The sequence below is a fragment of the Epinephelus moara genome, chromosome 1 (assembly GCF_006386435.1).
Source record: "Epinephelus moara isolate mb chromosome 1, YSFRI_EMoa_1.0, whole genome shotgun sequence".
NCBI lineage: Eukaryota > Metazoa > Chordata > Actinopteri > Perciformes > Serranidae > Epinephelus > Epinephelus moara.
In genome coordinates, this window is record NC_065506.1 from 28,616,224 (window position 1) to 28,639,843 (window position 23,620).

At 40.7% G+C, this 23,620-nt stretch overlaps 1 protein-coding gene across 6 annotated transcripts in view; it reads right to left on the reverse strand.

Annotated features, from left to right (window-relative positions):
* Positions 1–1,770: 1,770 nt before the first annotated feature.
* Positions 1,771–23,620, reverse strand: part of sox6 (SRY-box transcription factor 6) — a 149,224-nt gene continuing 127,374 nt past the window's right edge. For 4 of the 6 annotated variants that reach the window (XM_050043079.1, XM_050043098.1, XM_050043089.1 and 1 more), the window contains 4 exons: positions 18,075–18,180; positions 9,279–9,518; positions 7,242–7,458; positions 1,771–6,440 (listed from right to left, as the gene is read on the reverse strand). In XM_050043079.1, the coding sequence (XP_049899036.1) occupies positions 6,134–6,440; positions 7,242–7,458; positions 9,279–9,518; positions 18,075–18,180 (870 nt within the window). In that variant the 3' untranslated portion in view covers positions 1,771–6,133. The remainder of the gene's footprint in view (positions 6,441–7,241; positions 7,459–9,278; positions 9,519–18,074; positions 18,181–23,620) is intronic. The other 2 variants (XM_050043116.1, XM_050043107.1) reach the window with 1 other exon arrangement.

A 23,620-nucleotide genomic window follows, 5' to 3' on the forward strand; every position in this document is an offset into this window, starting at 1 on the left:
AAAGTTAGCAACCACTAGCAGTTTACTTATCTACAAATGCCTGGTAAATGCATATCTAATACTGTATGGCTTTCGAATGATAGCTAATAGTTATGACAATTCATTGGTAATGAAATATGTACTTTTGCTGATGGGTCAGGCTACAATAAATTACCAGAACACTGTCTCTCCACAAAAGAGAGAATAGTCTACATTCAGGCTTCAAGCTTTGTGTTTGACCACATTGTAAGTTTAGTGTGTGATCAGAACAAGCAACAAATAGTACAGAAATCAAACTAGTGAACAGGTTTTCTTTCATGAATGTCAAGTAGAATAAACTCATGTGCTGTAAAATGTGAATCATCAGCTCTTAGAAACATGGCACAAAAAGTTTCTCGCAGGTGGTCTCTGTCATGCCGTGATGACATCATAAACAGGTCAGGGGGAATTAATGAAAACTATTCAAAACGATCTAAATTCAGTGTTTGTAGCCCTTCAGCAACATTTGCAAGATGATATTGTAATATAAAATATTATATGATGGTATTATATTATGGTAGAATATAGAAAACCTTACGCTTATAATTGATATTCAGGTATAAATAGGTATAATTATTTTGTTAAGATTTAGAAGTTTTTCTTCTAATATTAGACTAATATACAACAAATAATGTAATTGATTTAACTTTTTGTTTGCTTATAGACAATTATAGATGTTTATACTTCCAGACAAAACTGACCTGTAAGTGTGTGTATATGACCCTACTGTGAAAAAAGTTTTTATAAATCAAAAGTTTTTCATAATGTGTAGTACTAATAGTAATTTATTTACACTAAGCTGACAGAGTAAGAGAGTGTGAAGATGTACAAAATTGAATATGTGACGGGTAAACATCTCGAAACGGACTAAAATAAGCCATAACTATAAAAGTAATACTTTTTCAACCCCGTTGTTGTCTCGCATCTTAACCAGAGGAAATAACACGATGACTCCGTCCACAATAAAAATAATTACTCAGATATTAAAACAAAATGTCTCTTTAATTTGTAAGTGTCAACAGCAGTACAAAAGATGGAGTGATGGGAGAAGTTTTCTGTAACACAATTTCTGTCTCTTTTACAGAAAAGGAGGAAATTCTTGAGGTAAATGAGCTTAAACAGGCAGTTATTCATCCCACTGTTGCATTGTTACAATGGATTGAGACATACAGAAAATGGTGTTACATTATAATATGCCTGAATTGATCCTGTGGGGATAATTTAATCATATACAGTAAACACATCTCTGCGGTGCCTAGACGCACCCGAATGTGTCACTCATTGGTTTTGTTTTTACTTGATATAGTGTATTAATACTACCAAAGCCGAGGAGACTGCTCTCCACACACACCACTGTAAAATTATTCACCTTAAGTTTACCTCACGTCAATACTGCACATGGAAACCAAAGACTTGCTGGTGTACACTTTGAAGCCAAGCAAAACAAAACAAACATAAAAAAAAAAAAAAATTAATAACATTTTCATTTTTTTTCTTTTTAGCAATAATACCCCTAGCAAATAATGGATCTTTTGTACTGTATAAAGAAGAATGTGAACACAAATGTGATGGCAACATTTTTTTTTTTAAGTTGAATTAAAAACTTTACATTGGACTGTACAAGATATTATGATAAACTATTTACATATTCAGACATAAACTTTTTTTTTTAAAGCAGCAACAGACACTATGTATTTCATTTTCTCTAATAACACCCAAACAATACTTGCCGTGGGCCTAGGTACCTGCCAGGAAGGAAAAAAAAAAAAAAAGATTTCTACGCAGAAAATTGTATCAGGCTGCCAGCAATTTCAAAACGACGGCTCCAGTGATAGAAGAGCCACACACAGTGTTGCTTGAGAGACAACTCTAAAAAGCAAAGTACCAAAGACAACTATAAATGTTGCCCTGAACAACAAATTTTACACTTCTGAACAGCAGCTAGCATGTCAGTCCAGCATGTCAGTGAATTGTGCTGATTAAATTAACACAGAGAACATTCCCACCATATACATCACGAAGTTCAGACAGGAAAAAAAAAATAAAAAAATCAAATTACAGTAAGTAATGTTGAAACAGCATACGAGCTTTTGTCTTCAGTTGTTCGTTCAAACCATTTGCAAGTGGATTAAGAGAAAACAATTGTGAGGGCTACATTTGCAGATGGCTGGATAGTCGTGAACATGTTCATTTAAAAAAAAAAATCAGCAACATACAAAAAAGATGACGAGGAGAGAATTAACTAAGAAGAATGCACAGTGTCTGCGCATTGAAACAAATAAATATTTGCACGCTCCCACCTTTTAAAAACAACAAAAAAACTTGTGTCACTTGTGTTTCAAACAATCATGGAAAAAACGCCTCTTTTTATTGTGGTAATGTGAATGCAAGCCAAATGCATGCAGATTTTTTTTTAAGGATATCAGCTCCTCATGTTAAATTTACCATGAGTGCTGCAATAAACACAAAACACAAGTGAGCATATACAGCATGTCATTTAGATTGTATCATGATTGGAGACAAATTATTTAATAAGTCTTTTACGTCAAGTGCTTGTTGTTTAAATGAGTACCTTACTTGTAATGGCTCCTCTGTGTTAACAAATGTAACCAGCTTTTATTCTGATTGGTTCTTTGAATAATCCGTAAGCGCAGTGAGGTGCTTCTCTCTGTCTCAGGTCCAATACTGCTCTCTTCCAATAAGCAGGAAAAAAAAAAAATTCAGCATCTACATGAGGTACAGTGACTTGTCAGGTTTTAAAAACATGAAACCACGTACAAAAATAAAACATAAAAAATAAAATAGAACAGCCAAATACATAACTTATACTTCACTAATGAACAAAAATATATTTCCTATGTTATATTTACAATAAAATCTAAATGAGATGGTGAATTCACTGACAACCATTTTTTTTTTTTTTTAGCTCCAATTCATCCGATGTTTTTTTTTTTTTTTGTCTCGATATCTCTGATTGTCCATGTTGTTGTTTTTACTGACAGTTTTAGAGCCAGCAGTGGCTGATAATAAATACAATATGTTGATACTCTACAGTTTCAAATACAATGTACAATGCACTGAAGTCTGAAGTCTGGTGTTTGACGGCTAACCGAGCCTGCTGTTGAATTTTCTGCTCACTTTCTTGTGCTGAGTCTCTCTCCCCTAGGCAGCCCTGAAGCTTAAACAAAGTGTTCATTCATCACATGAGTCTTTGCATAAATAAACAAAATAAGTAGACAAAAAAAAAAGAAAATTGACTCAAATCTGGCAACTGTGAGAGCAAACCCACTTGAGTCCAACTGGGGAATTTTGTTCATTCATGGTGTTTTTTTTTTCCTCAAACAGCTTCACATTAATCAGAATTGATAAAAATACAATTTATATCCAGTGCTTATAACACTTATGAAACATCATCTCCTCGTGAGTTCTTGTCATTTTTTCCTCTCATTTTTTTTGTGTTTTTTGTCTTTTTTTCTCTCTTTGCTATATAAGCACAGTCAAGTTTCAGTTCCGTGAAGAGTCCTTTTTAACTACCAGCCAACTAAAGCAGTGTGGCGTGGTCATGAAAATATTTACAATCACATACAAATCAATCTAACCACCAGCAAACAGGAGCAAACAGCTTAAAATACCAAACAGGTCGACTTGGAGGGAAATCCACTTGGGGGGGGTTTGTTTGTTGGAGAGCATCCTTGAAATGTTTTGTACCTCAGCGTGAGAACAATGTAGAAAAAGATGTGACGTGGGGGAAAAAAAGGAATTATGAATGGGGTGGTTAAAAAAAAACCTACAAGACTTAATATAAATGCCTCCGAAAAGCAGAAGCCAGCACAGATATTGACGATTAGAGCACAGAAGATAATGTGTAAGAGATATATAGAGCCATCTGTAGCAGTTAGAGCTAGGAGAAAAATGCAGTGACCAGCAGTGGGGATGGTGACCAGTTAAAGCCAGTGACTAGCCATTCAGATCCTTCAAAAAGCTCTGTGCTCTTTCTGAAATGGACAGGTTCAAGGGCAAGGGAGGGGAATAGCTGGACTCATGCATTAATAATGCTGTATTTCAGATGATACCCAGTCGTCAGTCATTTTAATAATCCCCCACAGCTTGATGTACTTGTTCCATCTGCTCGCCAGTGCCTGGTGATTGGGCCAGGGTGGGAGCCCTGTTGAGGCCTTACCACCAGCACTTTGATGGAGAGCACAATGAGGGACACACACCCCATTTTTATTGTTTCCCATCCCTCCCTGGTGTTTTCTCCTTCTCCGAGCCAGATGGCGCCCCCTGGGTGCTGAGGTTGCCACGGGCAGGGGTCAGAGCAGGGCATGGCAGGGAGGGGAGCCACTTAGACCTTCTGCCCTGTAAAGAGGATCTGAGTCTCAACATCAAGGCCGTGCTTTATCTAGCTGCAGTCTCCAGAAGGTCACCACTTGTCAGCTTTTTAGCTGAAATTAGGACAGAGACTTTGTGCCCCTTGTTTTAGAGTCATTGCATGCTGTCCTGTTTTAAATGCGAGAGTTAAGTGCGTTCCAGTCGCTGATAAGATTATTAAAAAATAACAACATAAGGCTCAAGGGTGACAGAATAAGATTTAAGTGCACTAATGCAAAAATCAGTGTTTTAAGTTACCCCTGATGAGGTAATTTAAGAAACAACCATAAGATTTTAGCCTTTCCCTCAGTTTATAAATACAAACAGTCACTCCTCTTAAGACTACGGCAGTAATCAACTCATTGCATCAACCCGATGGCCGTGCTCCGCTTTAAGACTTCTTAGTGTCAATTTAAGATTTACAATGTCTCAAAAGAATTAAGATTCGAAAAAAAAAAATGAAGTTCTAAGACGTAAGACTTTAAACTTGCCGTCCAAATGGGGCTAAAGCGTTTAGCAGAACGCACTGTAGCTACACATTGTACAACATCAATTTGAGATTGTAATGCCCCCAAAGCTGCCTTTCGCTGCTGTTCCAATCCCACAGATTGGAGGCCTTTGGCCCTTTAGCATTCTGGCCTGATTACAATCACTCTGATTAAGAACTTGGTGATTCAGACTGGGTTGCAGAGCTGGAAATGAGTTAAGGACGCCACAGTGCTCTGTGTGGACTGGGATGAGGAAATGAAAGGGCTGGCCGCTTTCATTGATGATCACTGCATTGGGCTCCCCGGAGAACAGCTATAGCATCTCAAGCTACCACCCAAAGACGTCGCCTACTGTAACCTCCCGCAGAGCCTGCTGCCTCCAAGTTCCTGAGTTTCATTTGTTTATTCTGTTAGGGTAAATTAAAGAAAGACTGGATAATGAAAATGTATTAAGAGATCAAGAGATTGTCCAAGACTCACGAAGCCTCTCCCAAAAGACTTTAGAAACAACTTGAAATGTTTGGCACTTCTGCACTCAATTATGCAGTTTGTGAAATAACAATAACAACAAAACACAAATAATAATAATAATAATATAATAAAAATAATAATAATAATATAATAATAATGTGTAATTTCCCTCTGTAATAAGTCGGAATCACTCCATATGAATTTTGAGATATTTTGTACTGGTAATAATTAATTATTGATTAAAAACATTCACAAGCTGTTGGCTGGCACACTATACCTGAGTGAGAATATTATCCCCATCTTGAACAGTTATGCAATATATCAAAATCATCTAATTGAAGAGGAAAAACAAGGTAAATGACCGTAAGAATTATAGGTTCATATCAAACGTTCAATTTCAAGTTCCGTCTTTTGTTCTAGGCATTGACCTAATTGTGTAAATGTCCATGATCACAATGAAAAAAAAATGAACAATGAAATAGAAAAAAAAAAAAAAAATCTAAATTACCACAACCAAACTGCTTCACACACTTGAAGAAACACTTAAGACCAAATAGCTTTTGATTCTGATGAAGCCACATCTGCATGCTGGCTCCTAAATGATACATCGTTATTATTATTATTTAATTTTTTTCTTTTTCTTTTTTTTTTTTGTACAGTTTTAAACCTTTGTGGTGTAGTTTTGTTTTTCTTTTGCTCTTTCGCTCCCTCAGATCAGACCAGCCCTCTGGGCGTCCTCCCGTATGAGTGTTGTGTCTCTATTGGCCTCTCCCGTTCCAGAGGTCTCAGTTGGCGCTGACTGGCTCTTGTGTGTCATTTTCACTACTATAGTCTGATTTGGGCTCGTCCTCGAAATCCTCGTACATGTCCATCTCGTCCTCACCGTTGACTGGCTCGCTGTTGTTCGCCATGGTGTTGGGCTCTAGCTTCATGTTGTAGGTGCTCTGAATGACAGGAATGGATGGCTCGGGACTCGCTGAGGCACTCGAGCACTCTGATGTCATCTGAGGTGAGGGTGTGGTGGTCGCCATGGTGATGGCCCCGGGATAGACCATACTGGCGCTGGTGGTGATGGGGATCTGTGGTGGCTGTCTGGATGTAGGAGAAAGAGGAAAAATTAAGATATTACACTATTTCCAATGACTTTTGATACAAATTTCGGCCTTTAAGTACAATAAAAGAATAAATGGAAAGAATGCTCATGTGTTGCTGGAAGTGCTGCTCAGAATAGTCTCAAAAAAACTATATATTTTTTGTTGTTGCAGCACTAAAACTGAGATGGTTGGATTAGGGCTTTCCCGCAGCAGTCTGCCTTAAGCCAGCAGCTCTGTGAAAATAATTTGGGAAAAGAGAGGTTCTCCTGACAGCTCCCGTCTTGAGCTGTTCAGAAACACTACCCAGTTTATTGGTGACATAAAACCAATACGTGGTTAGCGCTGCTCTTGTCTGCTGCTGCGCTGGATGATTGATACTCCAGCCGCTGAAGCTTATGACTGACATGGGAACACCTGGAGAAGGGCTCTCCTGCTAACCACACACAGTAAATTAAAGTGTTAAGCTTCAGACTGCTGCCCTCCAGGCTTCTGTAAGTCTATACTTAAAGCATATATCCTGTAATAATGTCTGCACTTCATGCTCCATTGGCAGACTGCTATTGTCTAAAATTATTAAATCACAGCTATTGAAAAAACACTTTATTTTAATGTGCATGTCAGGCCCTTGTCCTAAAACCAATACAGTAAAGGTTAACTTGATCCTTGCCTTTGGAAATGGTGCTTACGCTGTGTGATAAGAACGCCTAAGGATGTAAAAAGCTACAGTCCAGTTGGTATGTTGTGAGTTTGTCAGTGTGTAAGTGTGATTATTTTGTGGAATCAATGACTGCGCACCTACCCCACAGTGAAGAACTGCCTCATTTCTTGTCGCCGTGAGCGCATCATCTGCTTGTACTCTCCAATGCGGAGTTTTTTGCCGTCGATGATGCAGGTCCTCTTAGGCCGTGGCTTGTACTTGTAGTTTGGGTACTTCTCTAGGTGGAGCTTACTCAGACGGGCCTGCTCTTCATAGTATGGCTGCTTGTCCTGGTTAGACATGGACTTCCACCGAGAACCTACACAACACAGTACATAGAGATTTCAGTGTTTCAACACAGGTGGGGAAAAAGCAGTTTTAATAACTGATAGTGATTTTAGAGTCAGAGACTTATATTTTAGTCAAACCTTACTTAACTATTGAACAAGGGGTGGGCAATATATTGATTATATGTGATGAAATTGCAGCTTGTTCCGTGTGGGATTTATAAAATTACGTTATTGCAAACAACGAGTAAGTATTATTATGTCATTTTTTAAAGCAACTAGCAAGAGACTTGTTTTTCTGTCTCGGCTTTTTCCCTTTCACAGACACAAAAAGACTTAAAAAAGTGATACATCACACACAGTCCCTTGCCCATCCAGTCATTTCTCTCCTGGGAGATAGTGTGAGCGGGCGAGGTGTGTGTTTTTGTATCTGCAGGGCTGTGGACTGCGACTATTTAGTGACAATTTGCTACCATGGAGCACCGGTGCGACTTGCAAATATTACTGACATATGAACTGGAGAGCTGTTAGTTATTTCTGCTCACAGTGAATAAAATTCCATGTTTAAACGTGCTGCTGTAAGGGTTCAACTTTCTGCTAGACTCTAACTGCTAACTGTTGACTGGAAGCTTCAAGTTCACCACAAAAACAGTAACACTTCCAGCCCGAGATGAGACGGGTGTTTCAGAAGAAGAGCACCAGTGGATCTGCTCTTATTTATTATTTCACTATAATAATACTTAATTTATAACAGTAAGTTATTTAACTTTGATATAACAATACTTTTTTTAACTAAATAATAACAGTACTTATTAAACTTCATTTAACAGTACTTCATTTAACTTTACTGTAACGGTACTCTAATTTTATTTTAACAGTGCTTTATTCAGTAGTTTTGTATTTAGAAGTCGACATAAGTGTAGAGATTTCAGAATATTGAGATATATATCATGTTTTGTGATATAGTCTAAAAACATTTGATATAATTTAAAAGCCATATCGCCCAGCCCTATATTAAACTGTATATAATAAGGGTAGAGGTTTTCCAGCAAAATCATAATTTATCCTCTGTACCACACCAGCCTCTTGATAGCCCTGCATATGCACATTATTTTCGACAAGAGACACGCTTTGATGTTAAACAGTAAGGAACAAGCTAGTGTAGTAAATACTGCAGCTCTGTGAAGTGTCCTACTAGGAGCTGGATGACAGCACTTTTAACAGCTCTGATGTATGGACTCCAATGCTGAGGGGACCAGACCCATTTAGCCTCTGTCATTTTTCATGACAAACACTTATGGTAGTGATGGGCTGTAAATCCATCTGTATGCTGTGGTGACCTGATGCGCAGTGGCCAATGAGATAACACATCCTCCTCTTTCAGATGCTAGCTACTTTAAAATCTGCTATACTCAGAACAATTAACACATATTTAAATGTACAAACACTCGAGTCTGAAAGGTGTAACAGAGGTCTGATTGATTAACGATGTTTACCAGCTCTACAGTGTGTCATGAAAGAACTTTAGTTTTTAATTTTTAGCTGTAAACTACAAGTTTATCACTGTTGTTAACTGCCAAAGAGTTCAATGCCTCTGTTGAGCAGGAGAGAGAGAGAGAGAGATATGAGTACAGAGGCAGGAACTCAAGATGCTAAACAGATAATAAAGAACGCTGTTGGGTACTTGACAACATATTGTTGTTCATTTCATTTACCTGTGATATAAGAGCAGATACAAGAGATAGTAATGTATTTAACAGGGATAATAAGGCACTGGAGTGTAGAGATAGCTTTACAAAAGCAGTTACGCAGTGTTAGCAGACTGGAGTGTATTTGATTTAAAAGGTCTTACCCAAAATCTTGCTTATGTTAGAGTTGTGCATGTCGGGGAAAGCTTGGAGGATCTTGCGCCGCTCGTCCTTAGCCCACACCATGAATGCATTCATTGGCCGTTTAATGTGGGGCTCGTTGTTGTTCCGTCCTCTGGCTTCCCTAAAGACTCTTGCCTCAGTAGATCCAGCGCCTCCTGTTGGCCAACAATAATAGGGTTGAGGTTTATCTGCAGATTCAGAGCCATTTAGCTCCTTGGACCCTGGAATAGCCAGAGACGAAACAGAGAGAGCGAGGCACGACATTGATTAAATGACCAGCCATGTTCAAACTCTCCTTCATCTGCTGTCATCCCTGCTATCATCATCATGAACATTGTTTCAGATGAGTGCTGGGCTATGGACCCTCATAGAGGGGGCTGACTTTCTATTGAGTGAAATACCTGACTTGACAGGATTATAGTTTATGTGCTATAAAAGCGAATACAATGTCAGTTTGAGGAGGTGCTGTGCTCTTTTACTTATACTCAGGTCTTTCCAACACCAAAGGAGGAAGACTTGGACTTCAGTGGCAGTTAAATATTTTGTCTGCAAGTGTTCACACTTCTCTTCCTCATACATTTCAATTTGACATTCATAGTGTTCATAAAAAGTGCAAGAATGCCAACATAAATAACAAATATGGGACTTGAGGCAGTTTCTAAAAAAAACAGTACATTTTAACACATATGCACAAATAAATTCAAGCACGCCATTCCTCATTCCCCCTCCTCTCCTTCCTCTCTCTTTTCCGTCCTTCCTTCTCTCTCACTCGCTTTCTCTCCACATTTGCAACGAGAGACCGTGCGGCTTCTGCAAAGTGCTGTTTCTCAATCAGGGCATTCACAATCAGCATAAGAGAGTTTCTCTCAGTATTAAACTGTACATCAGACTGATAATGATTTCTGTTTGCATGCGCATTTGCTTCCTTTTATATGTAAGATGTGAAAGAATTAAATAAAAGCAGTATGAATATTTAAACAAACAAAAACATGTTGATAAACAAGGCTTGAAAAATAAGACAAAAAAAGCCTTCCATATGCTACGATACATCTTTAATGATCTCAAATCTGGAAAAGAAAGCTTGGGATGACTCATGCATATTTCATCATCCACATGTGAAGCCTTCTCATTAGACCATTCCACAAGCAGCCTTGGCACACGTTACCTGGGGTTTGATTTCTATTATTATTTCAGTTGATAAACAAAATCAAACTCCTAATGAGTAATGGAGGGTTTGTGCAGAGGCATTAATTCCGAATCCACAGAAACCTCACTCTGCTCTAATCACTGAAGATGCTACTGCGCCATTTTCAGCCTCAAGAGTTTGAGTGTCTTCACTTTGCAAAAGGGTGTCTTCTTCTCAAAAGTATTATAGCAGACAAGTAGTGAACAGGCAATGTACTGTATGTAGACACACAAACACACAGATGCTGGGAGCCCACAGCCACCTCCAGTGTAATAGAGATGGAGGGGTGGTGGAAGGTGGTTTTTGGTTTCTGCTTACAGAGAATGTTTGAGGTCGCGCTGCCCACTAGGAAACCTGTTTCTCTCAGTACAATGGCCCCAAATCAATTTTCACCAGCTCATGTTCAACAGTCAAACAGCCACATTTATGATCCGCAGAGGCTTCCCTTCATCGGGGAGGCCAGAGAGAAATGTGTTTTCACACTGTGACGCTGCACTTGTTGCTGCCCAAAGCTCCTATTGTCTTATAGTTCTGAACAAATGGAAGTGAATTGTGACAGTCACATCATTAATGTTTCTGTGCTTCTGATTTCAGGAAATACGAGTTATAAAAAAGAAGAAAAACGTATATAAATGAAATAAATGTATAGATATACTTAAATTTAGAGACAAAAATAATTACATTTCAATTTAATTTGCTTTATTTCCATGATGTTATGGATCAAACATATTGCCACGGGGGCGACGACACTTCTCTAATTTCTTTGCATGCTGAACAATTTTATAAGAAAGTGAACTTCTGTCTTTACTTCCCCTGTTCCACACTGGATACAGAGTTTGTAGAAGGAGTTTCTAGTCACTAGGTCTAGATCTAGTCAGGGTTTGTCTTTTTATCAGTTGTTTTATTTAAGTTTAAATATTGGGCCAATTGAAGTTCCCTGTCCAGTAATACATCAGTGTTAATATCTCTAAAATAGCAGTTAATTACTTTTATTTATAAAATTATTTGAAAGTCCTTGATTGTCATAATATTGTTTTATTTATTTTCAAATATTAAGTTTGACTTTTTTTCACCACATAGTTCATTATATAGTTTGACTATACTTTTTTCTTCCTTTTTATTCCATATGATCGTCTGTGTCAGGATGCTTACAGAGAAAAGCCTAATCTGCAAAACCCTTTCTCACTATAATAATTTGTGGCCTACACAACCTACTAATTTATTTGTAGAAATACTCATAGATACATGCACACATACAGCATGTACAAAATTACTTAATCTGAATGTTTCAGGTGTTTTGTGTCACTTTAAATACTTTTTCCAACTCTGCAGGTACCATCTCTTGTCCTGTTAGCTTTCCCCTCCCAGAAGGCTCTGGGCCCTAAAGCCATCATGAATTCAGAAATAATACACTACCTTTGCTGCCACCCAACCCCACACAGTACGTTAATTTCATTTAGCATGCACTCACTGTACAGGATGAATTGATTTCACTTTGTTTGGTTTTGACAACCATGTTTATTGTGCAATGAAATGTGGTGTGGCGGAGGGCTGACAGTATCCATCAACGCGGGGCAATCTGCTGACTGCCGGGGCCAGATGAAGGTATTCATTAGCTCAGGAGCGCAGCGCTCACTCAGACACGACAGCCAGTGTCTGCGCCCCGGGATCGCTTGCTGTAATTTACGATGCCTCCCGTGCCATTACTCTATCACTGACACTGATTCAGCAATTTATATACTGGTGTGCATGCATACGGGCAGAGGTGAGCTTCTTATGGGGAGGGGGGACAAAACAACCGCCTGCCATCAGCTAGTGCCACATCCGTAGTTAGCCAGGAAACCAGCCACGTGACTTGGTTCATTGGAGGGAAACCAGATGAGGCATGGTTTTTTCGCTCCCATGATGGCACATAGAAAAGTGCCTGTCTGATGCTACAGAGGGCCGTTGAAATGAACAACAGCGGCGTTACATCATCTTTACCCGCACTGAGGCAGGTGGTGTGGTCGTGGATTTGTAAAGAACATAGTGATGAAGGTATCAAGTTGACTCAGAGCAGCCAGTTTGACCTTTGACCTGAAATAATACTTAAGTCTTCACTGTAATCTCTCTGATTACAGCACAAAGACAGTACAGAGCTGGGAGAATGGCTGTCTCTAATGTAAGCCCATGCAAGGCTTCATGGGTAGATAAATCCTGCCCCTTATTCAGCCCTCATAATATATATGACTTAATCAGAGGCATCCTGCACATTAGCAGCCAGTCTCAGCAAATCCCCAGAAACGGCAACATGCAATTTACTGCAACATTGTCTCTGCCTTTTCACTGAAAATCACAACACTGCTCTGACATTTTGCAAATGAGCATTAACATTTTTTTTCCAGGAGGTGCAGGACATTTAGGAATCAGTTAGTTAGGTGTGTGATTGTGTAAATAAACACAGATGTTTAGCAGTGACAGGGGCAGCCCCCCTGGGTGGTAGCTGGGGAGGGAGCGAAACAGAGGGAGTGCTGCTTAATAGAATTTATTGTGATTCATGAGGCCCGCAGCTCAAGTGTGACAGAGCGATATGAGAATCCCCTTTTAATTTGTCTCTCCTGGAAACACTGCAGATGAGCAGCTTGAATTACAGTGAGAAAGAGTGATTGTGTGTGTGTCTGTGTCCGTGTGTATATTGGGTGGGGGGGTCGGGGGTATAAAAAATGGTGAAGGGAGAGCGGAAAAGGACAAAGCAGGAAAAAAGGGAGCGAAATAGAGCGAGAATGTAGTGAGGCCCTAAAGCCTATCGCACCTGTGAGCTGCAGGCTCAGACTCGACCATGTACCAAGCCAGAGGGTAGCGCTGCCCCAGCCGTCCCCCCCCCCTCCTTTCTCCTCCTTACTCATCTTTGTTCTGCGGGCAGACACATAATGTCACCCAGGAATCCGCTCAAGAGGATGAGCCTCAGTGAGCAGGAGACAATCACGCAAACCTGCCAAGCCCTCCCTGTTGGGATCAAATCTAACACCTCTGACTGAAGGCATTTACTACTGACAATAGAGCCTCTCCCTCGGAGCAGGATCAGGCGAGATTAATGTGTATGGACAGACAGGAGACAGCGCTCAGTGCCCCTGTTCTAGCCTGAGCTCATAGCATGCTAATTAAACCATTACAAATTACAAGTGATATAAGCCCTATTATAACATGTCAGTCCTTTTTTTTTCTCCTTTTCGAGTCAGGATTTGAGTTTTCTGGAGCACTTATGTGTGTGTTGAGTTAGTGTGTGAGTGTGCGCACATGGGAACTTGGGAACAAACGGCCGACTTGTTTCAACATGCAGGCTACGGCTTTAACTTTTGTCTACTCTATCCCCTCTCATATGCATTTAGCCTAAAAGTGGAGTCTAATCTTTCACAACATCCCAGCTTTGCTTATACAAAAGGAGATACACACACACACACACACACACACACACACACACACACACACACACACAGAATTTAGTCCTATTGGGGGTAAATTTAAATTTGCCAACTTCAAAAAACAACTTTCTTATTGACTGTGTTGACCTTTCCAGCTATTGTTGTTGTCACTTGATAAATCATTATGTCTGAGCCTCCTCATCTGAGCTTTCTTCTAGGAAAAAAACTCCTCAGCAATAAAAGCCAGAGTCTTGATTCCCACGGCCTCACAGTGGAAGAAAAACAACAACAAAAAAAACCTCTTCAAACAATCAAGTCATATAAAACAGCTCGGAGCTACCGATGTAAAGAAACGCATCAGTGTAACAACAATGCAACACGACTGTTCTTCTCATCCTATTCCATCAGGACATTGTTAGAGACACTGCTCAGCTAAAGCCTCATCTTTTCTCACTCTACGGTTGATATTATCACACTAGGCGTTTAGATTAATTCTATTTCCTGCCTCCACACATCTCTCAACAACCTCTTTGTTCTCTGCGGACCCTCAGTGATGGGGGCGGTTTAGACAAACACAAAACCTCAGCTACACAGCAACTCCATACTGCCATATGTGAATGAACAAAGGGCCTGGCTGGGCCAAGGCCTTTGTGGTATTTGGTAATGTTTTCTTCACAGCTTAAAAAGACCTAATGAATTTGTGGTGGGCTCATGCGTGTGGCTCGTGGCTTTGTAAAATGAAGGAAATCCTATCTATTTCCATTCCTGTGCCACTTTTTTTTTTTTTTTTTTTTCCAAGTCGTTAGGACTTTGGTTGCTGCATGCTTTGCAAATATTAGCTTAAGCAACCTAAAGCTTTCTGTGAACTGCTGTGATGACAGAAGTCGGCTGTACGCTGGGTCTGCTCAATGTGGCCACTCTGTTCTGGAGGGAAAGCTGCTACACACCAAGGGGCTTTCACACCCTATGTAAGGGCTGGGAGCTACACCCAGTAATTTTCCTTTTCAGGAAACGGCAAACTATATGCAGTGTGTTCTGAACTACTGACGAAAAGTGTTAAGGAATACAGAGGAGACTCCAAATTGATTTCCCTCCTACTGAATGGTCCCAAAAAAAAAGACCTACATTCACAACCTGAGTTAGGAATTTTAAAGTAAAACCCTTTTTCCTTCATAAGTAGCCCATGTATGTGGGATTTTTTTAAACACGGGAAACCCGCAAAAAATGGGCAATAGACTCTTTTCCTATTGGCAGTATACTGTAGCAGTGTACAGGACTCTGAGATAGACATGTATGCCTTTGTTTTTTTGTTTTATTTTTGGTGTGTCCCATTCAACGTCACAGATGCGCCAGAAAACAGGGTTAATAAACAGCAGAAACTGCATGGAGCCCAGTGGGAAAAAATGTTATAGTGGTTGCTTATTTTTTATATCTGTTAGCCTACTTATTCAGTCTGTCTTTCAAACTTGGTGCCAGCTATATTTTGAATGATGTTCTAGAGCTGTTCAGACAGAGACAGATGTTATTTTGTGGCGGCGCAACATTGTATCGTCCCAGAAAAGGGGCTAAAATTAACGTATCCACCCGGATGTCGTATATCCATCACTGCTGATCAGAGGCGATCAGAGCTGGAGCCAATAAATACCTGTGGCTACTGCCATGTCGGTGCCAAGTGAATAGCAATTGTAACCTTTCTCATTAAATACAAAAGCCAGATGTTTGTGGGGTTTGTTTGTGCAGTGGGAAAGAGGCTTAGGCATTGATTAGGCAGATGTCTGGGTTAAAAAAATTACCAAGTTTGGTTGAAAAGTAAACATTTGTATACGTATAAGATTACCACAATTTATATTTTTTTAAATATAGTATTTTAAAAGCCATTTAAACAATTGTATATGTAAGCTTGATGAAAAAAAAACTTAACTTGCCAACCAAATTTAGCCCGGTTTTAACCCTGACTTCTGCACGACCTTTGTATGACATGCAGATCAGCAAATTAAAGATTCCAGGCTAGTAAATGGAGCACAAAAAAGCTGCAATTAGATGGATACTGTATGTTTCTATATATCGAGGTATGTCAGGGAGCCAAGCCTCGATTGGTTCAGGGAGCAGAAAATCCTCACAACAAGGATTTCAAAAGTAAACATGTTCTCAGAAGAGTAAACACTTTGTGGTTCACATCATAAAACCCCGCTTCACATCATTCAGCCGTATGTGTTTTCCTGTTGGTGAAGCTGAAAGAGACAGACAGATATATTTGTGGCGAAAGAGAAGAAATGCTAGTTGTGCGTTTTGAGTTATGCGTAGTGCCCTGGCTCCCAGCCATTTCCCCCTGGGAAGAGGACCTCTCCTCTCCTCTAACCTTTGCTTGCTCCTAATCCATAGCCCACTGGGAACACTGATGTGAGGCGTCTGGCGCAAGCCTTTCCCTCGGCCCTGTGCAGGACTTAAAAGGACACAACTGCCCTGGTGTGCGCTCTGTTTCAGTCCCGACTCCACAGTAGCCACAGAGAGAAGGTTCCCACTGGGAGATTGAGCACTGGAAACACATCTGTCCGAGGACTCAGACGGGTGGGATGGGATCTGCTGCTGTGGCTCACATGGGAAACATGTCAATGAATCCACTAAATGCACCTCTATTTGTCAGCGTCACGATTGGGTGTGATGTGAAACTAGACATAATTAAATAAAAAGACATTTGCCTTGGTGTTGGTAAACATTTTTATGGGGAGTAAAAATATTTTTTTTTATAAAAGTCTATGTGAACCAATTAAACAGGAGTCTTTGGTTCTAAAACTGATGGGAAATGTGTTTGAGATGCTATTTACAGATGTTGATGGGTTACATTGTCCTGAGAAATATCTATCCTTCTGCCTTGAGAGTCTTTGAGGCATCAAAGATGAGTCAGAACCATTTTCCTCTTTGCTGTGGCTCCGAAGTACCATGGAAACTGCCACAAATATTTATGTCGGACAAACATTGGTGTGCTGAGGTACTCCTTGCTCCTGTGTAGGAGCCAGCACCACAAAGGGAGATGACGCTTTGTCACACTGGTGCAACCCGAATTTACACCCCTGTGCCCAGGACCTCAAACAAGCACAACAGCAACAGGAGCCGAGCTTGGAAAAAAGCCAGCTTTGTCCTCAGGCACCCTTGTCCTCTGCTCACCTACCTGTGAAAACCTCAGAGCTACGGCTCATTTCAAACGGCATTCATCCCAACCCCCACATCTCCCTCACACATACGCACATGTTTCTGCACACACCCATACGCTCTGCGATCTAAAACTGAGACGCATAGCTTCATGGAGTAGCAGGCTTTGTCAGCTATCAAAACTCCTTTTGCTTTCGGAGTGTAGCATTATTCTGGAGCATAGATGCTTAAAGTGTGCCCAGTGGCAGCCCTCAGAGACATGACGTGAAATGCATGCATTATATTTTCATCATCTGCAGTCCGTTCCAATACTTAAAATTTCAGTAGCTTACATAGATCTAGTGTGTAGGATTAGGTCGGTAAGGGCTGGAGACTGCAACCAAATGAAACTTCTCCCGTGTGCTAAACGTGTAGGAGAACTACCGGACCAACGCAATAACGTGAATGGTCCTATCTAGAGACACTGGACCTTTTATGCACAACTCTACTCTACAACTCACAACGCTACTGCGTCAAACTGCAACCCCCTACCAAGCGTCTGTCAGGCTAGGAATGACTACTTGTAGAAAGCCACTGGTTGCATGGCAACTACTGGCACATTGTCTGTGAAGGTTCTCAGTTGTCCAGGTCATGGTAATCATAAGTGCAATATCGTAAGCAACTGGACTTGCTTGAGTTTCTTGGCATCTTCAAGACACTCAAACAAGTCCAGTTGCCTACGATATAGCACTCATGATAAGTGGCACATTGCGAGTCTTGTGGCTATGATGTTCTGTCATCAATGCTAATGCTGTTAGCTAAAGTTAGAGACTCTGGTGGTCAACCTGGCAGTTTAACGTGGAAGTGAAATAGAAGAGCCACCACGGAATAATCGCTGTATGGTTGAGGGGATAATTAGGTTTCAGGAAAAATGGATCAACGCCTTGTACTTCAGGGAACAGATGAAATGATCTGGCTTATCTGCAAAAAAGGTGAATTCGGTGTACGATTCAAATTGTGTTCGATAAAAACAAAAGAGAAAAACAAATATTTGTCCTTACCATCAAGGTCCTCTGGCCTGGTGAGGTCAATAACTCTGTGGCCGATCTTCCCTTCCTCACCCAGCTTGCCGAGGTGGTGCCCGATGCTCTCAAAATGTGCCCTCTCCTACAAGGAAACACAAACAGTCAGGTACACAAACAAGCACATATACACGTTTTTACAGTGATAGAATTGTAAAAATAACCCCATCAGGAATCTGAAAATTTGAAAAGAAAAAAAAAGTGTCTCTGGTAAATGGAGGTTCTTTTGAAGAGCTGCTCTTTTGACATGAGCTAGATGTAGCTTTTTCCTCTCTCATCTCTCTATTCAGCAGCTGCTATAATGGATGACAGGAGGCCGAGAGACAGTGAGGGCCAGGGGTGCTGTAAATAGATTTACAGAAGGATACTTTGTGATCCGAAGCACACAATGGGGCCGTGGCCCTCTTTGCAGTGCTCAGATTTTCCTCTGTAATCTTCTCCTTACATCCTCCCTTCCAGTCTACAGTGCCCAGAGCTCAGCGCCCATCATTTATTCAGAGTTCATGCTTTGGAGAACACACCGTGTTTTCCCGTTTGTCATGTCGCTTTGTGCTCAGATTAAACTTGGCATCATGTTGTACTTGACGCACAATGAAACCCTGTCATTCAGCACTCCGTGACAATATTAAATGTCATGTCCGTGTGCATTTACAGAATAAAATAACAGCTTTCGGGGGGCCTCTGAATAGTTGCTGCACATTACACTTAATGTATTATGCAAGGGGAGAGTGCCGACTGCTGCTGGCTCCATTGTTGAATGACCTACTTCCTCAGTGAATACACAGGGCATTAGCAAAGGGCTGTCTTCCTCTCTAAAGACTCAACTAGGAGATGGACACTTTGACTCTGCATGATACAAATAATCTCTCCCCCCCTAGGTTTCGCCTGGATGACACTAAAAGCAGGCATGTTGCCACCATTCAGAAAAAAAGCATTTGTTTTACTCCCAGGGTGAGCGTTCAGTCTCTGCCAAAGATGTACTGTCTGCTCTGACCTCTGCCTCTTTCTTTTCTAAACATGCCTATCACATGCAGTCTGAGCACATACTCAGGTAGAGTCCACACACAATACTAACAGCTCCCCTGCCACACACACCGACACCAACACACGCATTAATTTTTTAGCCCCTTCTTTGTAATGCATTGCACCATTTTGTTGTTTTTTCACTTTTTGCCCGCAGGGAAGTTTACTCCCCCCTCAGCTGAAGGGAGAAGGTGCTAAAAAATTAAGCAGTGCAAGTAAAAATATTTATTTTCACGGCTGCATTTGATTTATTTTGTTGTCTTTTTCCCTGACAATTGAAATCATGCTGGCGACAACAGCTGTCAGTAAATTACAGCACATTAAAAAAAAATATTTTAAAAATCTGTCTTTTTTTAATTTCATTTATATAACCTTTTTTTTAGAGCTGAAAAAAGATGACAAGTTGAAGGATGAAGATAGTTCAAGTCCATTTTCGGCCTTTCACAGTATTTTGATTTTCCTCATGCTTTTATTTATTCAAGAACTATTCCTCAAAAGAAAGGACTGCGAGAGAGACAGAAAGAGCACTGCAATTTACCATCATACTTGAAGGAGCAGTCATTATTTATGGCCAGCTGAGTGATTCTGATATACAATTAACCACTACCTGCTTATGGCCTGTGATTAGAGCCTGTCCGTCTGATGGCCCTTTGCTTACTTAAGTGTTTTCTAATTATGACATATGTGGTGGTCCCTGCTGGGCAAGAGGACGCTTTGTAAAGACAAGATGGAGTGTGGTGCCTCTCTCGGGTGTCACATTCGGCGTAAAGCAACGCATGCACGCGCACACAGAGCCGTATTCATCACCCGGCCACATTATTGCTCTTAATGAAAGAAGCTAGCAGCCCGATGACAAAGTGACTGATGTGCGATTAGCTGGATGGGCAATGGTGCTGCTTCAGATGCTCCATGGACAGTCCACTAGGAAGACACAGCGTTCGTGAGTACTGTATGTCTGTAATAAAGTAGTCATCTCGTCCCTCTTCTGCGCCTCGGCGGTCCCTCCTGATCAATCAAGTCCTTTTATAAACTCATGATCATTAAGCATCATGTTGGGCTGAGAAGGAGAGAGAACAGGGCCCATCCATCAATGAATTTCATTAATAACTATCTCAGTGTTGAACTTCTTTCTCCGCCACATGTAGTCATGTGATTAGTGAACATCAGCGCATTAAACAAGTGGGAAAAGACTGAATGAAGCTCTTGTTGGAGAATTCTTTCAGGTAGTTTTGACATGAAAAGGAGCATGTGGTTTTTTGTAGTCTGTTAAATCCGAGCTATCATTTTACATACCTGATATAAAGGGGTAGTTACGGTAAGTATTCCACCCATCCGTGTGTTAACTATGCTAATTAATATCAGACTATCTGTGCAATATGGTACCGCAAATTTTCATAAAATTTTATATACTGGGCTTAATATACTTATTGGTTATAAGTTTGGTAATTTATATCTGCGAATTAGAATCATAGTTGGAAATAGGGCTGTAAATTATCCGCACCGCATCAGGGTTTTGTTTTAAGGCTTGAAAATATTCAGTGAACTAATGCTTCTTTACTGCCCACGCATCAAGTGCTGTGATAAATTAATGGCACTTTTATTATTTTATAGTGTCATTAAATTTTTACTGATCACTCTGACACAGAGAAGTAGCAAAGGACATGCAGTATCTGGGGAGGCTGGCCGTCCTGCCAGGAGAAGAGAGAGGGAGTGCATGTGGCTGATGTAAAAAGGTGTGCAGCACAAGGGAACCATAAAAGACTCCGAACGCAAAAAAACCCCAGAACATTCACGCTGCTGTGACGAGGTAAAGATAAAGAGACAGGAAACAAAAGATGTAACAGTACACATTATTTCCCTCCCATTCTGACCACGACCGCTGGCAAGCAACCGGTCCCTCCCTCAAATGACTTCAGCATGCAGCTCTCCACCCCACAACTAAAATTATAGCAATGCACTCTGAGCTGTAGTGGAAAACTGCCACCCACAATAATCTGCCCTGCCTGTGCAGTCTTTTGTCTTTAAAGTTTGCTAACACATGTATTTTGTTGGGTTGCACATGGCTGAGCGGCAAAGTTATGAGCCAGTACGGTGGAGTCGTGAGTCACTGAGGAAGAGAGCAGAGGTAGAAAGATAGCAGAGTCTTTGCAACTTCTTGGGCGAGGGAACCCAAAAGAGGCCTTGTCAGTGCTGTAAAGAGAGCTTTAATCTGGCCGGCCGCAGAACATGTGCCGGAGGCCTGCTGCTCTGCCCACAGGGTGTATTCTGGGCAGAGGCGGGTGGCGGACGGCCCTGTGCATTGTGCCTACTCCTGCCCTATATTTAGGCAACACATTGCCAATCCTGACACTCCTTCACTCTCTCCTTTGTAAATAGCTCCGGGCTATAGGCAAAGCCATATGGCCTGGGATTGTTCAAATAAGAGATGAAAGAAAAGTATACACAAGAGTGAGGTAGACTGTGGAGCAGATCAGCGGGAAGTTGTTTTGGAGTTTGCTCGGTTTGCGGGGTCGGGTTTAGACACTAAATGACCACTGCCCTAATCTGGATGATTTTTAAGATTTCATTAAACAGTAGTGAAAAATTTGACTTTGGTGTTAGTGTTTTTTAGTCTGATGCCTTGTTGGAGGTTTAATGACATGACTTGGGCCTACGTCCAAAACATGCTTATAATCAGTTTTGTTATATTTCAGTTAATCATTAAATACATAATTATTTATCATTGGTAGGCATATTTTTTTACAATTGGTGTGCTTTTGAGAACAGTATGATCTGCCGCATGTGGGCTGTCATGTATATTGCAATACTGCGCTATTGAAAAGCCAGCTGCAGGGGATGGCAAGCAATTGTTTTTGTTTTGTTTTGTTTTTCATTGAAACGCTGCGTATTTACACAATGTTCCAATTGCCATCAGCTTGACAAGCGGCTGAGCATCTACTTTGTGCTGAGCGCTGCACATTTGCCTTTTTTTCTGGTCGCTGAGACCTGAAAAATTTTCAACTTTGGGTAAAAAAGCTAGGCTCATCACTTCTTATCCAGCTGTCCAATCACAGTGAAAGAGGGGCAGGACAAATACCACAAAAACCAACTGTCACAGCACTGAACAACAACTATGGAGGAGAAATTGCTAATTAATCCACACAGATTGGCAGGTCAGTCCTCTCTTCCTACGTCATTCAGTCTTTCCTTTATCCAGAACAGGTACCCTACCTTGTTCTGACATTTTAACTTCCGTGGGTTTTCTGTACCATAGCAACCAGACGCAACCAATGCCTCTCAGCGGAAAAAAACGCTGTGCCCCTTATTGCACATTATTGCCCTAGTATATAATTTGTTTTAAAATGTTTTTATACATTAAAAAAAGGAACAATAAACCTAAAAATATCCTAATTAAAGCTTATTCATAAAGCACTAAAATCAGGATAAACAACTTAATTTGCAAAAACAACAAAAACACTGCGGTCATACCATATATTACATTTTTGAGCCAGCAGGGGAAATCCCTTCACTGCGTCAGCCCTGACCGCACGTTGAAAAAAAAAGAATAGGGTAAACTCGTTGATACAAGCACAGATTAAGTTGGCATGTTTGCTCGCCAAAACATTTTGACATCAGAATAATTATCTTAAAGAGAAAACTGCTTCATTTCTTTCAGGCAGCTGGCAGCCACGACACATTTTACTTCTTCCCAAAATTACCAGTTGCCAACTTAAAGTCATATAATAGTCTGGTTATTTTTTGGGCCGTATAACGTATGTAGTGTATATACAGCAAATGACATGTTTAGCCCTCTCTGTGACATCTGACAGCAGCAACTCTTTTACTTTCCAAGATCGCTAAACTATTGGTAAAATCTCATCCACGTTTCCTTGGTGGTGGAAAGTATATGATTGCATATGTTTGAAGTTTTCATTGGAAGCTTTAACAGCTGCAGGACCCTAAACAGCCACTTATGTGTGATAATGTGCTGAACTGGCTCTGGTTATATCACACACCTGGTATGTGGCAAGTTGAAGGCAATGGCTCTCTGACCACAATACAGGGCTTTGTGTATCAAGTGTCAGTCATCACTGTGGTCTGTGGCCCTCAGAGTCTTCTCTCCCTCTCTCAGACTAAACCCCTCAACAATCTGTCCCAGCCCCGACGTAGACAAAGACTGCACTTTAACATGGCTGCAGCTCCTCACAGCTCAGCGCCTCATCTGTTTTGTATTTTTATTGTAACCAGTTGCAATGTTATTTATAAGTCTGCAGCTTTCCAGTAGTTTTTGCTAGTTTTGAACCATTTAAATGTTAAGTACATCCAGCCATGCGGTAAACCCACAGTTCCTTTCATGCAGGCTGTTGCTCTCTTTTTACCCGGAGCTCTCCCTTTGCTCAGGCTAATGCAGGCAGCAGCAGAATCAACAGTAGCAGCCACAAAAGGCTGGCATCTGTTCTATAGTAGTCGTCCTCAACATCACACAGAGCAGAGATGGCCAGCTATTCCAGTCCCATTTGTAC